The sequence below is a fragment of the Plecotus auritus genome, assembly GCF_963455305.1.
Source record: "Plecotus auritus genome assembly, chromosome: 1".
In the NCBI taxonomy this organism is placed as follows: Eukaryota; Metazoa; Chordata; class Mammalia; order Chiroptera; family Vespertilionidae; genus Plecotus; species Plecotus auritus.
Window position 1 is genome coordinate 45,855,193 of NC_137770.1, and position 17,934 is coordinate 45,873,126.

General features: G+C 35.8%; 1 protein-coding gene across 4 annotated transcripts in view; it reads left to right on the forward strand.

Moving 5' to 3' along the window:
* Positions 1–17,934, forward strand: part of MAP4K5 (mitogen-activated protein kinase kinase kinase kinase 5) — a 107,396-nt gene that overhangs the window by 56,929 nt on the left and 32,533 nt on the right. For all 4 annotated transcript variants that reach the window (XM_080671620.1, XM_080671622.1, XM_080671619.1 and 1 more), the window contains exons 12-18: positions 597–678; positions 1,487–1,603; positions 7,823–7,901; positions 13,230–13,288; positions 14,418–14,485; positions 15,896–15,938; positions 16,565–16,718. In XM_080671620.1, the coding sequence (XP_080527746.1) occupies positions 597–678; positions 1,487–1,603; positions 7,823–7,901; positions 13,230–13,288; positions 14,418–14,485; positions 15,896–15,938; positions 16,565–16,718 (602 nt within the window). The remainder of the gene's footprint in view (positions 1–596; positions 679–1,486; positions 1,604–7,822; positions 7,902–13,229; positions 13,289–14,417; positions 14,486–15,895; positions 15,939–16,564; positions 16,719–17,934) is intronic.

A 17,934-nucleotide genomic window follows, 5' to 3' on the forward strand; every position in this document is an offset into this window, starting at 1 on the left:
CAATAAGAAAAGGTCATTTTGATTTCTAAGTTTAATAGATTACAAATCCTGTAAGTGATACAGCTATGCATTTCTGCTTTTTACTGTATTTTTTAGAGCTCATATATTACTATTCTGTTAACTAATTGAATTTTACTTAAGAGATGGAACTAACACACATTTTCTTCTTTTTAAATACATTGTTATTTTTTTTAGAGAGGGGGGAAATGGAGAGAGAAGGAGAGAGAAGGAGAGAAGAGAGAGAGAGAGAGAGAGAAACATCCTTGTGCAAGGGAAACATCAATCGGCTGCCTCCTGCACGCCCCCTACTGGGGATTGAGCCCGCACCCTGGGCATGTATGTGCCCTGACCAGGAATCTAACTGGCGACCTTCTGGTGCATGGGACAGTGCTCAGCCAACTAAGCAACACTGGCCAGGGCATCAAGGAATATCTATGCTTTGGGTTTAGTTTTTTGGCTTATATAGAGTTAAGAGACCTAAGAAAAAAAATCATGTGTTTCAGGCTTTTTAACTACTTGTAAGTTAACTTTATGTAGTAACACCAAAAAACTAACATTAGTGAAATATTTTTGTACATGTCTCCTTCTATTTTAAGGTCATCAACATTCCATAATTTTGTCAAAATAGCACTAACCAAAAACCCAAAAAAAAGACCAACTGCTGAAAGACTTCTGACTGTAAGTCATTGAAATTATAGGGGAATCTTCTCTAGTCATGTCTTAATTAGGCATATCACTAGAACAAAAATATTTAGGTTTTTTAATATAAAAATGTTAGTGATCTCTTACAGCAGGGGTTAGCAAACTTTCTGTGAAGAGTCAGTAAATATTATAGGCTTTGTGGGCTGTATAGCCTCTGCCACAACTATGCAGTTTTGCCCTTGTAACACAGAAGCAGCCATAGATAGCACATACAAATGGGTGTGGCTTTAACACCCAATAAAACTTTATTTACAAAAAGAGGCAGTGCGCCTGATTTTGCCCATGAACTGTATGTAGTTTGCCAACCCCTGCCATAGAGGAAACTATTAAAAATATTGCCGTCATTAAAATTGCTTTTCTTGGATTCTTCTGTTAATTTATAGAATGCTCTGTGTGTATATGTGTTTGTTAAATATTTTTATAGTACAAAAAAATCAATGAGTATTGCAGTCTAAGAAAACTATTAAATGTCATCATTTCACTGTATGTCTTCGTACATTAACATAATTTTATCAGCATAATGACATGAATAATGAATGTCATTGTTATAGCCAAAGTTTTCCTTTTACTGCCTTATATGTTAATGTTATAAACTTATTCCACAAAGATTCTTTAGCTTTATAATATATAATTATGGATTCCATGATTAATGATTTATCTGTACTAATAAAGTAGGCTCCCATATACTTATCTCTGATCTTTACTGAATGTAAAAATACAAATAACATTTCTGTAAGCCATAGATGTAAAAGCGTACTCATGAAATTGTTTTGTTTTCACTTAGCATACGTTTGTAGGACAGCCAGGTCTCTCTAGGGCCCTAGCAGTTGAACTTCTGGACAAAGTGAACAATCCAGACAACCATTCACATTACACTGAAGGAGACGATGATGACTTTGAGGTAAGGAGTATTTGCAGTCTAATATCCTCCTCTATAATAAAAGCCTAGGTGGCGTCACGTGCTCTCACGATGCCCTCGCGTGACATCATCACAAGATGGCTGCCACAAGATGGCCAGCAGGGGAGGGCAGTTAGGGGCGACCAGGCTGGCAGGGGAGGGCAGTTGGGGGCAACCAGGCCGGCAGGGGAGGGCAGTTGGGGTGATCGGACCGGCAGGGGAAGGCAATTGGGGGCGATCAGGCCAGCAGGAGAGCGGTTAGTTGCAATCAGGCAGGCAAGTAGGTGAGCGGTTAGGAGCCAGCAGTCCCAGATTGTGAGAGGGTGCAGGCCAAGCTGAGGGACACCCCCCGCCCCCATGCACGAATTTCTTACACCGGACCTCTAGTTTGAAAATAAATGTTTAATATGGCCTTACAAGTTTGTTTTCTAATTCACTCTTTTAAGTTAGTTAAAACAGATTTAGCTACAAAGATTAATTAGCCGTATAAACTACACTTATCCTGAATATAATTACGACTTGATACTTTCCTTAAAAATTGTGGTATAATATATATATAACATAATCATTTCTTAATCCTAGTTCTTTCCAGATTTTTGTAATTTCTTTATTATACAGGTCACTAACAGAATACAAATAATTTTTAAGAATTAAGTTGAGGTTCCCATAGAAATTTATTCTTTCCAATACTTGTTCAAAACAATTATTTTTTACATAATTACTTGGAGAGCTATTTATAACTGAAAATATTGTTGAATTATTTTAAATAGACCATATTTAACAATATAACTTGTAAATCAGGAATGAGGAACTTCCTGTCTGTATATAACTATGTTTTTTCACCAGTGTCTCTTCCTCTTCTTTTTTATTCCTTTTTATTTTTTTATTGATTTTTTTTTTTTTTTTTTTTTTTTTTTACAGAGAGGAAGGGAGAGGGATAGAGAGTTAGAAACATCGATGAGAGGAGAGAGAAATATCAATCAGCTGCCTCCTATACGCCCTCTACCGGGGATGTGCCTGCAACCAACGTACATGCCCTTGACCGGAATCGAACCTGGGACCCTTGAGTCCGCAGGCTGACGCTCTATCCACTGAGCCAAACCGGCTAGGGCTATTCCTTTTTATTTTTGTGTTTCTTAAAATCTATCTTTTCTTTTCTCTTTCTGCCTTTATTTCTTTATCTCTATCTTCATTTTTGGCCAGACTATGGAACTAAACTTTGTGTTGTTATTTATTGAAGGAAATTTTCTATTTTATGTTCTTAAGATTTAATTTATACCATATAAGTATTATGGTTACTACTAACACTCATTGGGCAGTTATTGTGTGTCAAGTATTAGGCCAAATAATTTCCATGTTAACTCATCTAATACCCAGAAGAGTCCTTTGCAATAGGTATTACTGTTTCCATTTTACAAATGAGGAAATGAAGAAGAAAGACTAGATGTAATTTGACAAGATCATATGATTAGTCAGTAGTAGAATCAGGATTTGGATCCAGGCAAACTAATTCTAAAGCCTACTATCTTAGTTATTACACCATCATTTCTATGTATGTACTTAATAGAAAGAGTCATTAAGCAATCTTTGAAAACCAATCATTGAAAAGGAATCATTGCTACAGATATATATAGATATATATATAGCATAGTCTTATCGGTACCCAGTGAACATTTTGTTACATATTAAATGACATATTAAATAACAAAACTTCTTGTATTCCCCCATATTATTTTGCTTGGTTTCCAAATCTACTCTACCTTCTGAGATTTCTATTTCTGTTTAGTGATATCACCAGTCCTTGAAATATAAAAAAACCTTGTGCCAGGCAGTTGGGGACACAATGGTCTATGAGATTTGACACTGTTCCTGCCTTCAAAGAATTTATATGCCCTCAAAGGAAATTCAGAAATATAAACAAATAATTTATAAGTGTGATAACTATTATGGATTGATAAATACAAGATGCTATGGGGTCATATCATAGGGACAAGAAAGGACTCACTGTAGAAGTGATATGTATGCTAAAAACCTAAAGGATAACTTGAATTAGAGGAAGAGAACAGGCAAAAGTGTTTTGAGCAGAGGGAATAATAGTATGTTTGAAGGCCTGGTGATAAGAGAGAAAGCAGTGTATTTGATGAACTAGGGATAAGTCAGCCTTCTTAGAGCAGAAAACAAGGAAGGAAGTGGTGAGAGAGGAAGTTATAGAGCTAGCCATTTCAAGCCATGTTGAAAATTTTGGGCTTTAGCCTAAGGGCAGTAGAAGCTATTAAAGGGTAAAGGAGTGACATAATTAGATACGCATTTTAAGATCTTTATAACTTCAGAATGGTGATTCCATTCCAGAAAACCTGTTAAGGGGCTTTGGAAGTTATTCTGAATAGAGATAATGGCGTTTTAGACTAGGTTGGTAGAGCAAGAATGGAGAAAAGTAAACTAATTCAAGAATTATATGAGAGCCCTAGCCTATTTGGCTCAGTCGGCCAGTGGTACAGACTGAAGGGTCGAGGGTTCGATTCCAGTCAAGGGCATATACCTCAGTTGCAGTCTCGTGCGGGGGGCATCCAATCCATGTGAGAGACATACACATCTCTCTCTCTGGCTCTTCACCTCCCCTCCCTTCCACTCTCTAAAAAGAATCAATGGAAAAAATACCCTCTGGTAAGGATTAACTAAACAAAACAAAAAAATTATTGTATATGAGAGAATTGGTGATGGGATGAAGACATGAGAGTTGGGGCCGGGGGGAGTTATTCCAGAAAAGGGTTAGTCCAGATTCTGACTCGAACAGATTTGGGAAGAAAGATGAGTTTAATTTTATATATGGTAATCCTAATGTTGCACAAGACTTCCAAATGGAGAAATCTCATAAAAAGTGAGAGCTATGTGGTTGTAGCTTGCAGAGAAAAGTTTGGACTAGAGATATGAATTTGAAAGGCATTAGATACAGATGTAGTTGATACCCTAAGGGGAAGGTTTGATCACCCAAATAAGCATGTAGAATGAGAAAAGAAGAGGGCCTAGGACAGCATCCTGAGATTTCTCCCACAATTCAAGAATCAAGTAAGCTAAGGGAATGGCAAAGGATAAAGAACATTAAAATAAAGAAGGAAAGTTTTAATTAGAATACTGTCTAGAAGTTGAGTTAAAGAAATCATTGGATATGGGTGGTAGAATTTGAATACTTTAAAAAGGTGAGGTGAATCTAGATTAGAATAGTTTGAAAGATAAGTATAGCAATTCATTTATGAAATTTAGTTGGGAAGTGGGGGAGTAGGATAGAGCAATAGCTAGAGAAAAATGAGTTGGTAGGGGATTTATTGACTGTTTTATGTGTGGCAAAAAGTTTGAGCCGGATGAAGTGCTTATGAAAGGATCCAGTAGATAGAGATAGAAGAACCACGAGAAGCAAGATAAATTAGACAACATCCCTGAGAAGGAAAGAGAGGCTGAATTTGAGAAAAGAAAAGAAACACTTCCCTTGCATTAGAGAGGGTAGCTGACAGTGTAGGTAGTAGTTTTCTAGTTGATGTTTCTGTTTTCTCTGTGAAGTTAGTAGCAAGGTTATCTCCTAAAGGTGGGAAGGAATATGGATGCGTTTGAAGAGTGTGGAGGTGTGTAGAGGTGACTTTATGGGTTAAGAGACTCAAGAAGTGTTTTGGGCAAAGCTGAAGCCTTACATGAGAGATTTTCAGTGTGTTCTGCTGTGTAATGTTCATCCAGCAGTGATTTGTACCCCAGATGTATACACAAAAATAGCTAGTTTAATTCATCCGGAGTTATCCTTTTGGCATGCTAGTGTAGTGAAGGACCCTGAGACAAAGGGAATTTAGAATATTGGCAAGAGATTGCAGTTGTGGTCTGCCTGATATAAACTGAGTAGGAAGAAAAATGAAGTTAGGAAAAATTCTGATAGAGAGTGAAAAAGTAATGGATTTTGATGGACTTGAGATTCTAATGTAAACATTATAAAGTTTAATGGGTACAAATAAGAGAGTGAGCTGAAAGGATGAGAAGTTTGGAGTATTGTGTGAATTTGTATATCAGAATGGATGACAGGATTCAGGGTGGGATCTTAGGAGTAGAGAATGCATTGAAGAATGCCTCTAGAGATGAGGTCAGAAAATTTAAGGACAGTGAGCTCTTTTTTTTTTTTTTTTTTTTTTTTTTTAACAGTGAGCTTTTGAAGTCTGTTGGTATGATGGTGGGTTTTGAAATAGAGAAAAAAACATTGGCACTGTCTGAGTAATCAATGAATGGGAGTCATCAGAAATTTGATAGGGGTTGAGCTGAAGGCATAGTTTCAAAAGAATCAGGAACTTATACAAAAGGGTGGAAGTAGTATGCGTCTCATTTGATTTACTACAATATTCTTACTTAGTCTCCCTGCATCCAGTATTTCTTCCCACCATTCCCCTTACACATTCATCAGATTATTCTTTTATTGATTTCAGAGAGGAAGGAAGAGGGAGAGAGAGATAGAAACATCAATGATGAGAGAGAATCATTGATCGGCTGCCTCCTGCACACCCCCTGGGGATTGAACCCAAAACCCGGGCATGTGCCCTTGACCGGAATCGAACCTGGGACCCTTCAGTCCACAGGCTGCACTCTGTCCACCGAGCCAAACCGGCTAGGGCCAGATTATTCTTTTTTTAAAAAAAAAAAATGTTGTTATTGATTTCAGAGAGAGAGAGAGAAACATTGATGTACGAGAGAGAACTTTGATTGGCTGCCTTCTGGGGATTGAGCCCACCTGGCATGTACCCTGATTGGGAATGGAACCAGCAACCTTTCGGTGCTTAGGACCATGCTCAAATGCTCAACCAACTGAGCCACACGGGCCAGGGCTATCAGATTACTCTTAAAGATGACTGGTGATGCCACCCCCCCTCTGTAAAATCTCCAAAAAATACCTGTGCCAAGAAAATAAAATTAAGAGCCATAACCTGACAATCCTGATGATCCTGCTCATCCTCAGTCTCCTTCCAGCATTGTCATCTCTTCACTTAATCTTCATTATAGCCAAATAATAGCTAACTCCAGGTTGCGGGCTCCATCCCCAGTGTGGGGCATGCAGGAGGAAGCTGATCAGTGATTCTCTCCCATCATTGATGTTTCTATCTCTCTCTTTCTCTCTCCCTCTCCCTTTCGTTCTGTAATCAATAAAAACTTTTTTTTTAAATAGTAATCTTTTTTTAGTAATAATCTTAATGAATAGCACTTACCATTTTCTAATCTTATAAGTATTTGCGTCTTGTCTTCCTAGACTATAAGCTCTTTGAAGATCTCTGGCTTTCTTTGAATCTCATATATTTTACACAGTATAAACATAGAATAAGTGAATAAATTTTTTTTAAATTTTTATTTATTGCGTTGTTTTTTTTAGAGTGAGAGAAGAAGGTGAGGAGAGAGACAGGGGGAGGGAGAGAGAGAGAGAGAGAGACATCAATTTGTTCTACTTATTTATGCATTCATTGGTTGCTTTTTGTATGGGCCCTGACCGGGGATCAAACCTGCAACCTTGGCATATCAGGATGATGCTTGAACCAACTGAGCTACCTGGCCAGGGCTAAGTGAATAAACTTTTAAAGTACCTTGGTGTTCATTATATTTTTTAATTTTTGCCCTATAATTTATTAGTAGATAGTCATGTTTGTCGATAAGTGAACGTTTAATTTAAAAAGAGAAACTTTGAACTTTATCATTGAAATCTCTTTTTAAAACGTGAAGGGATTAAGAACTACAAATTGGTTGTCACAAAATAGTCTTGGAAGTGTAAAGTACAGCATAGGGAATCTACACTAATAAAAGAGAAACATGCAAATTGACCATTCCTCTGCTACGCCCACCAGCCAATCAGGAGTGAGTATGCAAATTAACCCAACAAAGATGGCAGTTAAGACTGAAGACAGCGTAGAAGGAAGCCAAGCACTGCAGAAGGGAGCGAAGCCTCGGCAGGCTTCGCTCCCTTCTCTGCTTCGCTCCGGCCGCAGGAAGCCCTATTCTTGCAGGAATCTTCCTACAGTGGGCCTCTAATATAGTCAATAATATTGTAATAAGTATGGTGCCAGGTGGGTACTTGAAATATCGGGTGGATACTTTGTAAATTATATGATTGTCTAACCACTATACTGTACATCTGAAACTAATAAAAAATAATATTGAATATAAACTAATTGAAAAATAAAATTTTTAACTGTATGTTTATATCCACAGCCCCATGCAATCATTCGTCATACCATTAGATCTACAAACAGGAATGCCAGAGCTGAACGGACAGCTTCAGAAATAAATTGTAAGTGTTTGGTATATATTTTCAATTGGTGGTTTGGAGGGTTGAGCTGGGTGTTCTTGTGGTTTTTTGGAATTTTAATAAAGTCTCAAACCAATTGAGGCTACATACTTTAACATATCAGAATACCTCTAAAATAGAGGTTGCTTTTCTGGTTTATAATGGAATTCCCTTGGGTTTCAATAAAATAGTTTTTCATTTTCTAATTACAAAGGTAATATATGTCCATTGCAGAAAATTTGCAAGAGGAAAAACTAGACAATCAACATTGCCTACAATCACATCACTCATGTCAACCCACAGATAATATTTTGCTGAATTTTCTTCATGCTTTTCCATGTATATTTTTAGGTGGCTGAATTTATAATATACATAAAATTTTATTTAAATATTTTCTTCATATTAGTCTAGCCTTTATAAACCATTATGTTTGACGGTTGCATCCTGTTCATTGAGTTATCAACTTTATAGTTGAACAGTTTCTTATTGTTGGATATTTGGGTTGGTTTTAGTTTTTTTAGGCAGTTTAACATTAACACTAACATGAGTCTTTTCTAAAATGCATGTTTAAAAAGGGAAATTGCCCTAGCCAGTTTTGCTCAGTGGTTAGAGGGTCAGCCTGCAGACTTGAGGGTCTCAGGTTTGATTCCAGTCAAGGGCAAATAACTCGGTTCCAGGCTCAATCCCCAGCCTGAGTTGGGGAGTGTGCAGGAGGCAACCAGTTGATGTGTCTCTTGATGTTTCACTCTCACATCGATGTTTCTCTCTCTGTCTCTCCCCCTCCCTTCCATTCTCACTAAAAAATCGTGGAAAATACCCTCAGGTGAGGATTAAAGAAACAAATAAAAGGAAATTGATTTTTATTCAATAAATCATTGACAGATAAGTTTTGTATCAACAATATTTGTCATTTTTGCCATAGTAATTTAGAAAATAGAGTTGCAAAGAAGTTTTAAGTATGGGTATATTGATTTAAATGCATACTAGTTTCAAAAAGATTTAAAGTAGTTTATAGTGCAATAAGATGTAAATAAAATTATAAACCATAATGGAGGAAGATAACTTATTAAGTATTCAGGTTAATTAGAATTATTGCAAATGAGCATTTCAGATCAGTTTTCTTGAACCCAAATATTTCTAGCTTTCTGGATACAGCATCAGAAATAGAGGTCAATGGAGAGTTAGAAATATCCTTCCATATCAGTTGTTTCATTCCTGTCTATTTATAGTTAAACCAGTAATTCAAGATTTTATCTCTTTGTTAGTCCCAGATTGCTGATGTTATTATGCTACCTTCTTACGTAATCCCAAGTTAAATCTCTAGGCTTCAGATACCAGACAGAAAAGTAGTAAAGTTGATGTTCCATTATAAAGCTTTCTCTATTTTATGCAGCTATATAGTATTCAATTAATGTAGTCTAATTTATGCATCTTTTCTTGTATAACTTTGGGGTTTTGTGTTATGTGAAGTAAGGCCTTCCTGATATTAAAGTTATAAGGTTATATTGTAACCATGTGTCCACCACCCTAAGTCAGATCTGTCACCTTATATTAGTATCCCCTTCTCTCCCCACCCTCTTCCCTCTGGCAGCCACCACACTGCTGTTTGTGTTCATGAGTTTCAGTTTTATATCCCACATATGAGTGAAATCATATGGTTCTTAGCTTCTTCTGACTGACTTATTTCACTTAGCATAATGTTCTCAAGGTCCATCCATGTTGTTGCAAATGGTGCTATTTCATCCTTCATATGGCTGAGTAGTATTCCATTGTGTATATGTACCACATCTTCTTTATCCAGTCCTCTATCGCAGGAAATTTTGGTTTTTTCCATGTCTTGGCCACCATAAATAATGCTGCAGTAAACATAGGGGTGCATATATCTTTGTGAATACATAATTTTTGAGTTTTTTGGGTATATACCCAGGAGTGGGGTTGCTGGATCATAGCTCTATTCTTCTTTTTTTTTAATTTAAATTCTTCATTGTTTAAAGCATTACACAAGTCTCCTTTTTCCCCCATTGACCTCTCCCCAGCTGCCGCCACGCCCCTCCCCTGTCTGTGTCTATTGGATATGCTCATATGCATGCATACAAGTTCTTATAGCTCTATTCTTTTTTTTAATATATTTTATTGATTTTTTACAAAGAGGAAGGAAAAAGGATAGAGAGTTAGAAACATCGATGAGAGAGAAACATCCATCAGCTGCCTCCTGCACGCTCCCTTACTGGGGATGTGCCCGCAACCAAGGTGCATGCCCTTGACGGGAATCGAACCTGGGACCCTTCAGTCCGCAGGCCGACGCTCTATCCACTGAGCCAAACCGGTTAGGGCTATAGCTCTATTCTTAAATTTTTGAGGAATCACCATACTGGTTGTACCAGTCTACATTCCCACCATCAGTGAATGAGAGTTCCCTTTTTTCCACAACCTCTCCAACACTTGTTATTCCTTGTTTTGTTGATAATAGTAACTCCTAACAGGTGTAAGGTGGTATCTAATTGTAGTTTGTACTTTTAATTTGCATTTCCTAATTGCCAGTGAAGTTGAACATCTTTTCTATATCTAATAGAACAATATATCTATTGGCTGTTCGTATGTCTTCTTGGGAGAGGTGTGTTTTCAGGTCTTCTGCCCACTTTTTGATTGGGTCGTTTGTTTGGTGTTGAGTTTTATGAGTTCTTTATATATTTTGGAAATTAAACCTTTGTCAGAGCTACTGTTTGCAAATATCATCTCCCATCTGGTTAGCTGCCTCTTTGTTGTCAGTTTCTTTTGCTGTGCAGATGCTCTTCAGTTTTATATAGTCCCATTCATTTATTTTTGCCTTTACTTCCCTTGCCTTTGAGGTCAAGTTCATAAAATGTTCTCTACCACTCAGGCCCATAGTTTGGTACCTATATATTCTTCTATGTAACTTATTGTTTCAGGTCTTATATTTAGATCTTTGATCCATTTTGAATTAATTTTTGTGCATTAAGGACAAACTGTAATTCAGTTTCATTTGTTTGCATGTGGCTGTCCAGTTTTCCCAGTACTATTTATTTATTTTTTAAATATATTTTATTGATTTTTTTACAGAGAGGAAGGGAGAGGGATAGAGAGTTAGAAATATCGATGAGAGAGAAACATCGATCAGCTGCCTCCTGCACACCTCCTACTGGGGATGTGCCCGCAACCAAGGTACATGCCCTTGACTGGAATCGAACCTGGGACCCTTCAGTCCGCAGGCTGACGCTCTATCCGCTGAACCAAACCGGTCAGGGCAGTTTTCCCAGTACTATTTATTGAAGAGACTATCTTTACTCCATTGTTCGTTTCTGGCTCCTTTGTCGGAAATTACCTGTCCATATATTTGTGGGCTCTCTATTCTGTTCCATTGATCTGTGTGTCTGTTTCTCTGCCAGTACCATGCTGTTGTGATTATTGTAGCTCTGTAGTATAATTTGAAGTCAGATAGTGTGATGCCTCCAGTTTCGTTCTTTTTTCTCAGGATTGCTTTGGCTATTCAGGGGCTTTGGTAGTTCCATACAAATCTGATGATTTCTTGTTCTATTTCTTTAAAAACTGACATTGGTATTTTGATGGGGATTGTGTTAAATTTGTATATTCCTATGGCCATTTTAACTATGTTGATTCTTCCACTCCATGAACACGGGATATTTTTCCATTTCGTTGTGTCTTTTTCAATCTCTTTTAATAATGCTTTGTAATTTTCAGTATATAGGTCTTTCACATTCTTTAAGTTTATTCCTAGGTATTTTATTCTTTTGGTTGCAATTGCAAAAGGAATTGTTTTTGTTTGCCTTTTCATTTCTTTTTTTTTTTTTTGATGTTTTGTTGGAAAGCAATGGATTTTTGCACATTGATTTTGTATATTACAACTTGACTGTATTTGTTTATTGGGGCTTTTTAAAAAATATATTTTATTGATTTTAGAGAAGAAGGGAGAGGGAGAGAGAGATAGAAACATCAATGATGAAAGAGAATCATTGATTGGCTGCCCTCCTGCACGCCCCCTACTGGGGATCGAGCCTGCAACCCAGGCATGTGCCCTTGGCCAGAATCGAACCTGGGACCCTTCAGTCCCCAGGCAACACTCTATCCATTGAGCTAAACCAGCTAGGGCAATTGGTGTTTTTTTTGGTTTTCTTTTAATCTTTATTGTTGAGAGTATTACAGATGCCTCCATTTATCCCCCCATTGACCTTCTTCATCCGGATCCCAACCCACCCCAGGCCTTAATTTGTTATTTTTATTTTTTAAATATATTTTTATTGACTTCAGAGAGGAAGGGAGAAGAAGAGAGAGAAACATCAGTGATCAGAGAGAATCATTGATCGACTGCCTCCTGCACGCCCCACGATGGGGATTGATCCCACAACCCGGGCATATGCCCTGACCAGGAATCAAACCATGACCTCCTGGTCCACAGGTCAATGCTCAACCACTAAGCCATGCCGGTTGGGCCCAGGCCTTAATTTTAATTTCTTTTAGTCACATTAGATTTTAGAATTTTAAAATTCTATGTATCTTATGAATAAGTAATAAGCCATCCTTTTCTCTGTTTTAGAACATTTCATATAAAAGAAGTACTCTTAATTCTAAAATCATTCTGACTAGGCCAAATAAAATACACATTTATCAAAATATAATATTAAATTCCTGTACACCATTGTAACATTTAACTTGACAAAGTATCATTTGTGGGTTGTTGGGTTTTTTAATATTTTTATAGATTTCAGAGAGGAAGAAAGAGGGAGAGAGAGATAGAAACATCAATGATGAGAGAGAATCATTGATTGGCTGCCTCCTGCATGCCCCCCACTTGGGATCGAGCCCACAACCCAGGCATGTGCCCTTGACTGGAATCAAACCTGAGACTCTACAGTCCGTAGGCCAACGCTCTATCCACTGAGCTAAACCAGGCAGGGCTTGTGGGGTTTTTTTAGAGAATTCTAAGTAATTTGGGGGTCGGTGGTTCATCCCTACCATAAAGTTATAGCTTAAATTTGTCTCAAAACAGAGTCTACAGCCTAGAGAACATCCTTAAAGTGTTTTTAAATCTTTTAAAATCCTTTGTCATCTCTTAGTTTTTAAAAATCTCTTACACTTAAAAAGTGCTATTAATTTTTGGACTCACACCAAGAATTAATAGAGTAGTTAGGATGATTCCACATTGTTACTTTCTTTCGGTAAGCATAAAGTAAGGGGTACTCTTATGGTTAAAAAAAAAAAAGAGAGAGATTTTGTCTTTTCTTCTTTCCTCTCTTCTCCTCTCTTACTTTCCGGTAAAATAGATTTTGTGAATATCTATTATATATTTTGCAGTTGACAAGTTACAATTTGAACCTCCTTTGAGAAAAGAAACAGAGGCACGGGATGAAATGGTAGGAATTATGACTTTAAAGTATTTTACACACTAAAATTTGAGAAAACTTACAGTTAGGCGTACCTTGACCATGGAACACAGTAATGTTCTCTTAAGCATTAATTTTGATAGTGTACTTTACACATTAAAATTCAAAAAAACCTACATTTAGGTGTATTTTTTCCTAGGGTAAAATGTGTAATAATAACATTTTAACCATTTATTTGGACCCTTCTGAGTCTTTTGAAGAACTTTCATGAAGTTATTAAGTACTGTATATGGATTTTGATGTTCAGCTTTAAGCTCTCAGAATTTTTTTTTCTTATTGATTCTTTTTGGTTTGTCGTACATTATTGCATTGGCTTACTATTTTTAATAGTTATCTGTTAATATAGGTTATTTTTAAACTATTGCTCTTATTCTGCAATTACTATCTAATTAACTTTTTCCTTATCTGAAAGGAAAGAAGTAGATAGAACAAGATATTATTAGAGTCAGCCTCGATATTATCTTAACCTACTTTATATTAATAAAAGAATAGTTTCTAGAGTAATTGTCTTCTGTTCATGGACCTCTTCATCTTAACCTTTGGAAGTGGTGTTCTTACTATATACAGTGTGGGGCAAAAGTAGATTAACAGTTGTGAGTACACAAAACAGAATTTATTCTTGCATTATTATTTCTTAATTACTGTATTATTTTCCAAATGAACAATTAAACCTACTTTTGCCCCACCCTGTACATTGCTGTATATAAACTCTCAATGTCTGTACTAGTAGGAAAAAATAATAGCACAATAAATTAATGATAGTATGATGTTTAGTTCTCAGTACTAATGGAGTAGTGATGCAAATGATTCAAAGTTAGGTTTTTCTGTTTTACTTCTGACCAAATGAGCTTATTGGTAAAGAGGGCTTGTTACACTTGAAGCTATATATATTATGTTTATGGACTTTCTTAAGTTTTAGCCAACTGATGAGTCATTGACCTAAATATGTCAAATGATAATTAATCTAGCTGGAGATTAAAAAATTGATTGAAAGCCAAGATGATTAGCAATCATGACACTAAATGATTTTTTGAATCAAATAAAATGATTAATATCTGTTTTAAGGTAACATTTTAAACTCTATTTTTTACTTCCACAGGGAGTATCATCAGACCCAAACTTTGTACTACAGTGGAATCCTTTTGTTGATGGTGCAAGTACTGGAAAGTAAGTTGTTCACTAATATAAAACTTTATTTTACTTGATTACATAAGAGCAGTATTGGGGTGGAGATGTGATTTATCCTAATAAGTTTTCATTTTCATTCTTCAAAAAGTTGTACTAGGCTTCTTGACATTGTAAAATTTCTGACTTTTTTTTATTACCAAAATGCATTATGTGTAGATTCTTAAGATTTTTTATTTTTGTACTTTAAATTAGAATATAATATGTGTAATGTTAATATACTGAAAGATGAACCACAAGACATTCTGGGGGGAAAAAAAATACTATAGTGGAAGTCAAAAAGTCCCAGTTTCATCTCTGCAATGTAGTTACTTCATATTCTAGACCTGTCTTCCCACAGTAGTTGACAGGGATAGCCTAGGTGAGTTGTTTTAAACCTGTTTATGCATTGCAGTACCTAGAGAGCTTCTTGAAATACAGATTCCTGGGCTCCCATATTAGACCTATAATCTAGGGTTGGTAAACTGGTTTATAATCTACATTTGACCCACTGCCTATTTTTTGAACAGCCTACAAACTAGAATGGTATTTACATATTTTAATGATTAAAAAAAATAAAACAGTGATATTTTGTTATACTCTAAAATCATGTGAAGTTTAAGTTTCCGTGTCCATAGATGAATGTTTATTGGAACATCACCATGCTCATTTGTTTATTTATTATCTATGACTGCTTTCATGATACAACAAAAGAGTTAAAGTAGTTGTGACCACTGTATGGTTTGGAAAGCCTACAGTATTTACTATCTGGCCCTTTACAGAAAAAGTTTGTAACCCTGTCTATAGAACACAGTCTTTGGGACTGGAACTTAAGAATCCTGAAAGCTTTTCAGTTGATTGTAGTGATGTAGATAAGTGTATGGGACCAGTAGGCTAGATCAATGATTCTCAATCTTTGATGTGCCTGGATGCTCACCTGGAGATCTTGTTAAAATGCAGATTCTGATTCAGTGGGCTAGAAAGTGCATTTATAAAAGTTTCGAGGCGATGCCAATGTTGCTGATCTGTTTACCCCAATTAGAGCAGCAAAGGACTTGATATTGCCATTTGAAACTGTGATTCACTGTGGATTTCAACTCTAAGATTCTGATTCTGTGTTTTCCTACTAAGTTTAATTTAGTTTTTATTATATATTAAATGTTGCCAACCATAACTCTAAAGTAAAAAAGCCTTTTATTCAGTGTATAAAAATCTCTGTTTTTTTTGTTATACTAATACAGTTTGACAGAATGAGATCTTAGGTTTTCTTATAGATTTTTAAAATACTGTGTACCATGATCTAATTGTATTTTCTGTTCCCTAAATATAAATAGATTTTAATGCACATTTAATAGTTCATCTATGTTATGATAATTTATCACCATCTAAATTGCATTTTTCTTTCCATATTAGATCAACCTCAAAACGGGCAATACCACCTCCCCTTCCTCCTAAGGTAAGCGGTTGATAGATTTTAAATAATAAATCTGTTTAAATAAGAAAGTAATTAAAATTTTAAAATAATGTTATTGAATTTGTTCAAATTTTTTAAAAATATATTTTAGATCCAGTTTTGTTTGAGAGGTGGTATGGAGATGTAAAGTATATATTAAAGAGGATTTCATAAGAAATATAAGATTTTAATAGCTATTAGAAAAAGGCAAAAATAGGTTATTACTCACTTGAAAAAATACTTGGCTGCATGGAGAGGAATCATTACATTCCTGCTTTATTACTACAATTTGACATTTCAGTAGAGTCATACTTCATTAAGTCATTTTCCTGCTTGTTTCTAGATATTAAATATTTTATGCCTTATTTACATAATTTTATTAGTTGTAAAAATTTTATCAACTTTAGGCTATGGTTGATTAAAAATCACATGACAAATTTATGGCTATGTTGAGACAGTAACTCAACTCTTGCTTTGCTTATTATTTAGTCCAGTGAATTGAACTCTATAGAAGAAAGAAAAATAGGCATGTCCTCCTCCCCCTAAAGTCTTTGATACATAATGATAATGAAGTGTTATTGTCTTATATTCAAATTTATTAAAGTACTTTTGTATCTTATTGTCACTAGCCAAGAATAAACAGTTACCCTGAAGACAACCTCCTAGATGAAGAAAAATCATCAACTATAAAACGTTGCCCTGATTCAGCGAACAGAGCTCCCCAAGTTCTCAGAAGACAGAGTAGCCCCAGTTGTGTTCCTGTAGCTGAGACTTCCTCTATTGGTATGGCTAGCAGTGTTGGCAGCCCTGGAGTACATACAGCTAGATATTATGATCTGGGCAAATAAATGGAAGTGAAAATTGAAAAGGAAGCCATTTTGGTCATGTTTTAAAGAATGTTTTTTCTTTAGTCAATTTTATTAGTCTTTAAATCTTTGTGAAATTTCTTTAAAATTCCACATGGGTGGGCTATACATAGATTCAGTCCAACTCAACCCTAATTTGATTCCTCACTAAATATTGCAGGATCTAGAAAGATGAATGGATGTTCTGCCATCCAGCAGTTCAGGATCTATAGTAGAAGTTATACCTATGTACACATAACATTAGACAAGATAGTTTGTATAAGTGTCTTCTACAATAATTAACTATATGTAATAGAGGATGAGAGATATCTGAGAGAGATAAGGATAAGGGAGAGGAAGTGGGCCCTTGCAAAGTATTTAAGGGCTTGGTGAGCCTTCAGTAGATGGAGCCAGTGCTGGCAGGCATTCTTGGAGAACAAGAAAGAATGAACAAATGCACTGAAGCAGGAAAATTTGAATGTGTTGAAAATACAGTCTAATATGTTAGAAGTGTGAACTTTCAAAGGGTGTGTACTGGGAGATTGGACCAAAAAGATAGAATGAAGTTCAATTATGAAAGGCCTTGAATAGCAGCATCAATAGGTCAGATTTTGTTTTTCTCACATATGAAAAGACATTTGTTGTTTTCATGCATTTAGATCACTGCTAAAGATGCTATGCTACCTGTATAGAATCCAGAGAAAGGAACAAAAGATACCTTACCTTGTCTGGCAGAGAATATTTCCCAATAAAAGACTACTCAATATTAAGCTAAGTGAAATAAATCGGAGAAAGACAAATACCATATAATTTCACTTATATGTGTAATCTAAAAAACAAAAACAAATGAACAAACAAAATAAAAACAGGTTCATAGATATAGAGAGCAGACTGATGGTTGCCAGAGGTGAGGAGTGATTTGGAAGGCTGGATGAAAAAGGCGAAGGGATGAAGAGTACAAATTGCTGGTTATAAAATAGTCACGGGAATGTAAAATACAGCATAGAGAATATTGTCAGTAATATTATAATAACTAAATATGGTGCCAAGTGGGTAGTTGAGATGTGGGGGAGTGGGGTGATCACTTTGTGAAGTATATACTTGTTTAACCACTTATGTTGTACACCTGAATGTAAACTGTAAAACTGAAAAAC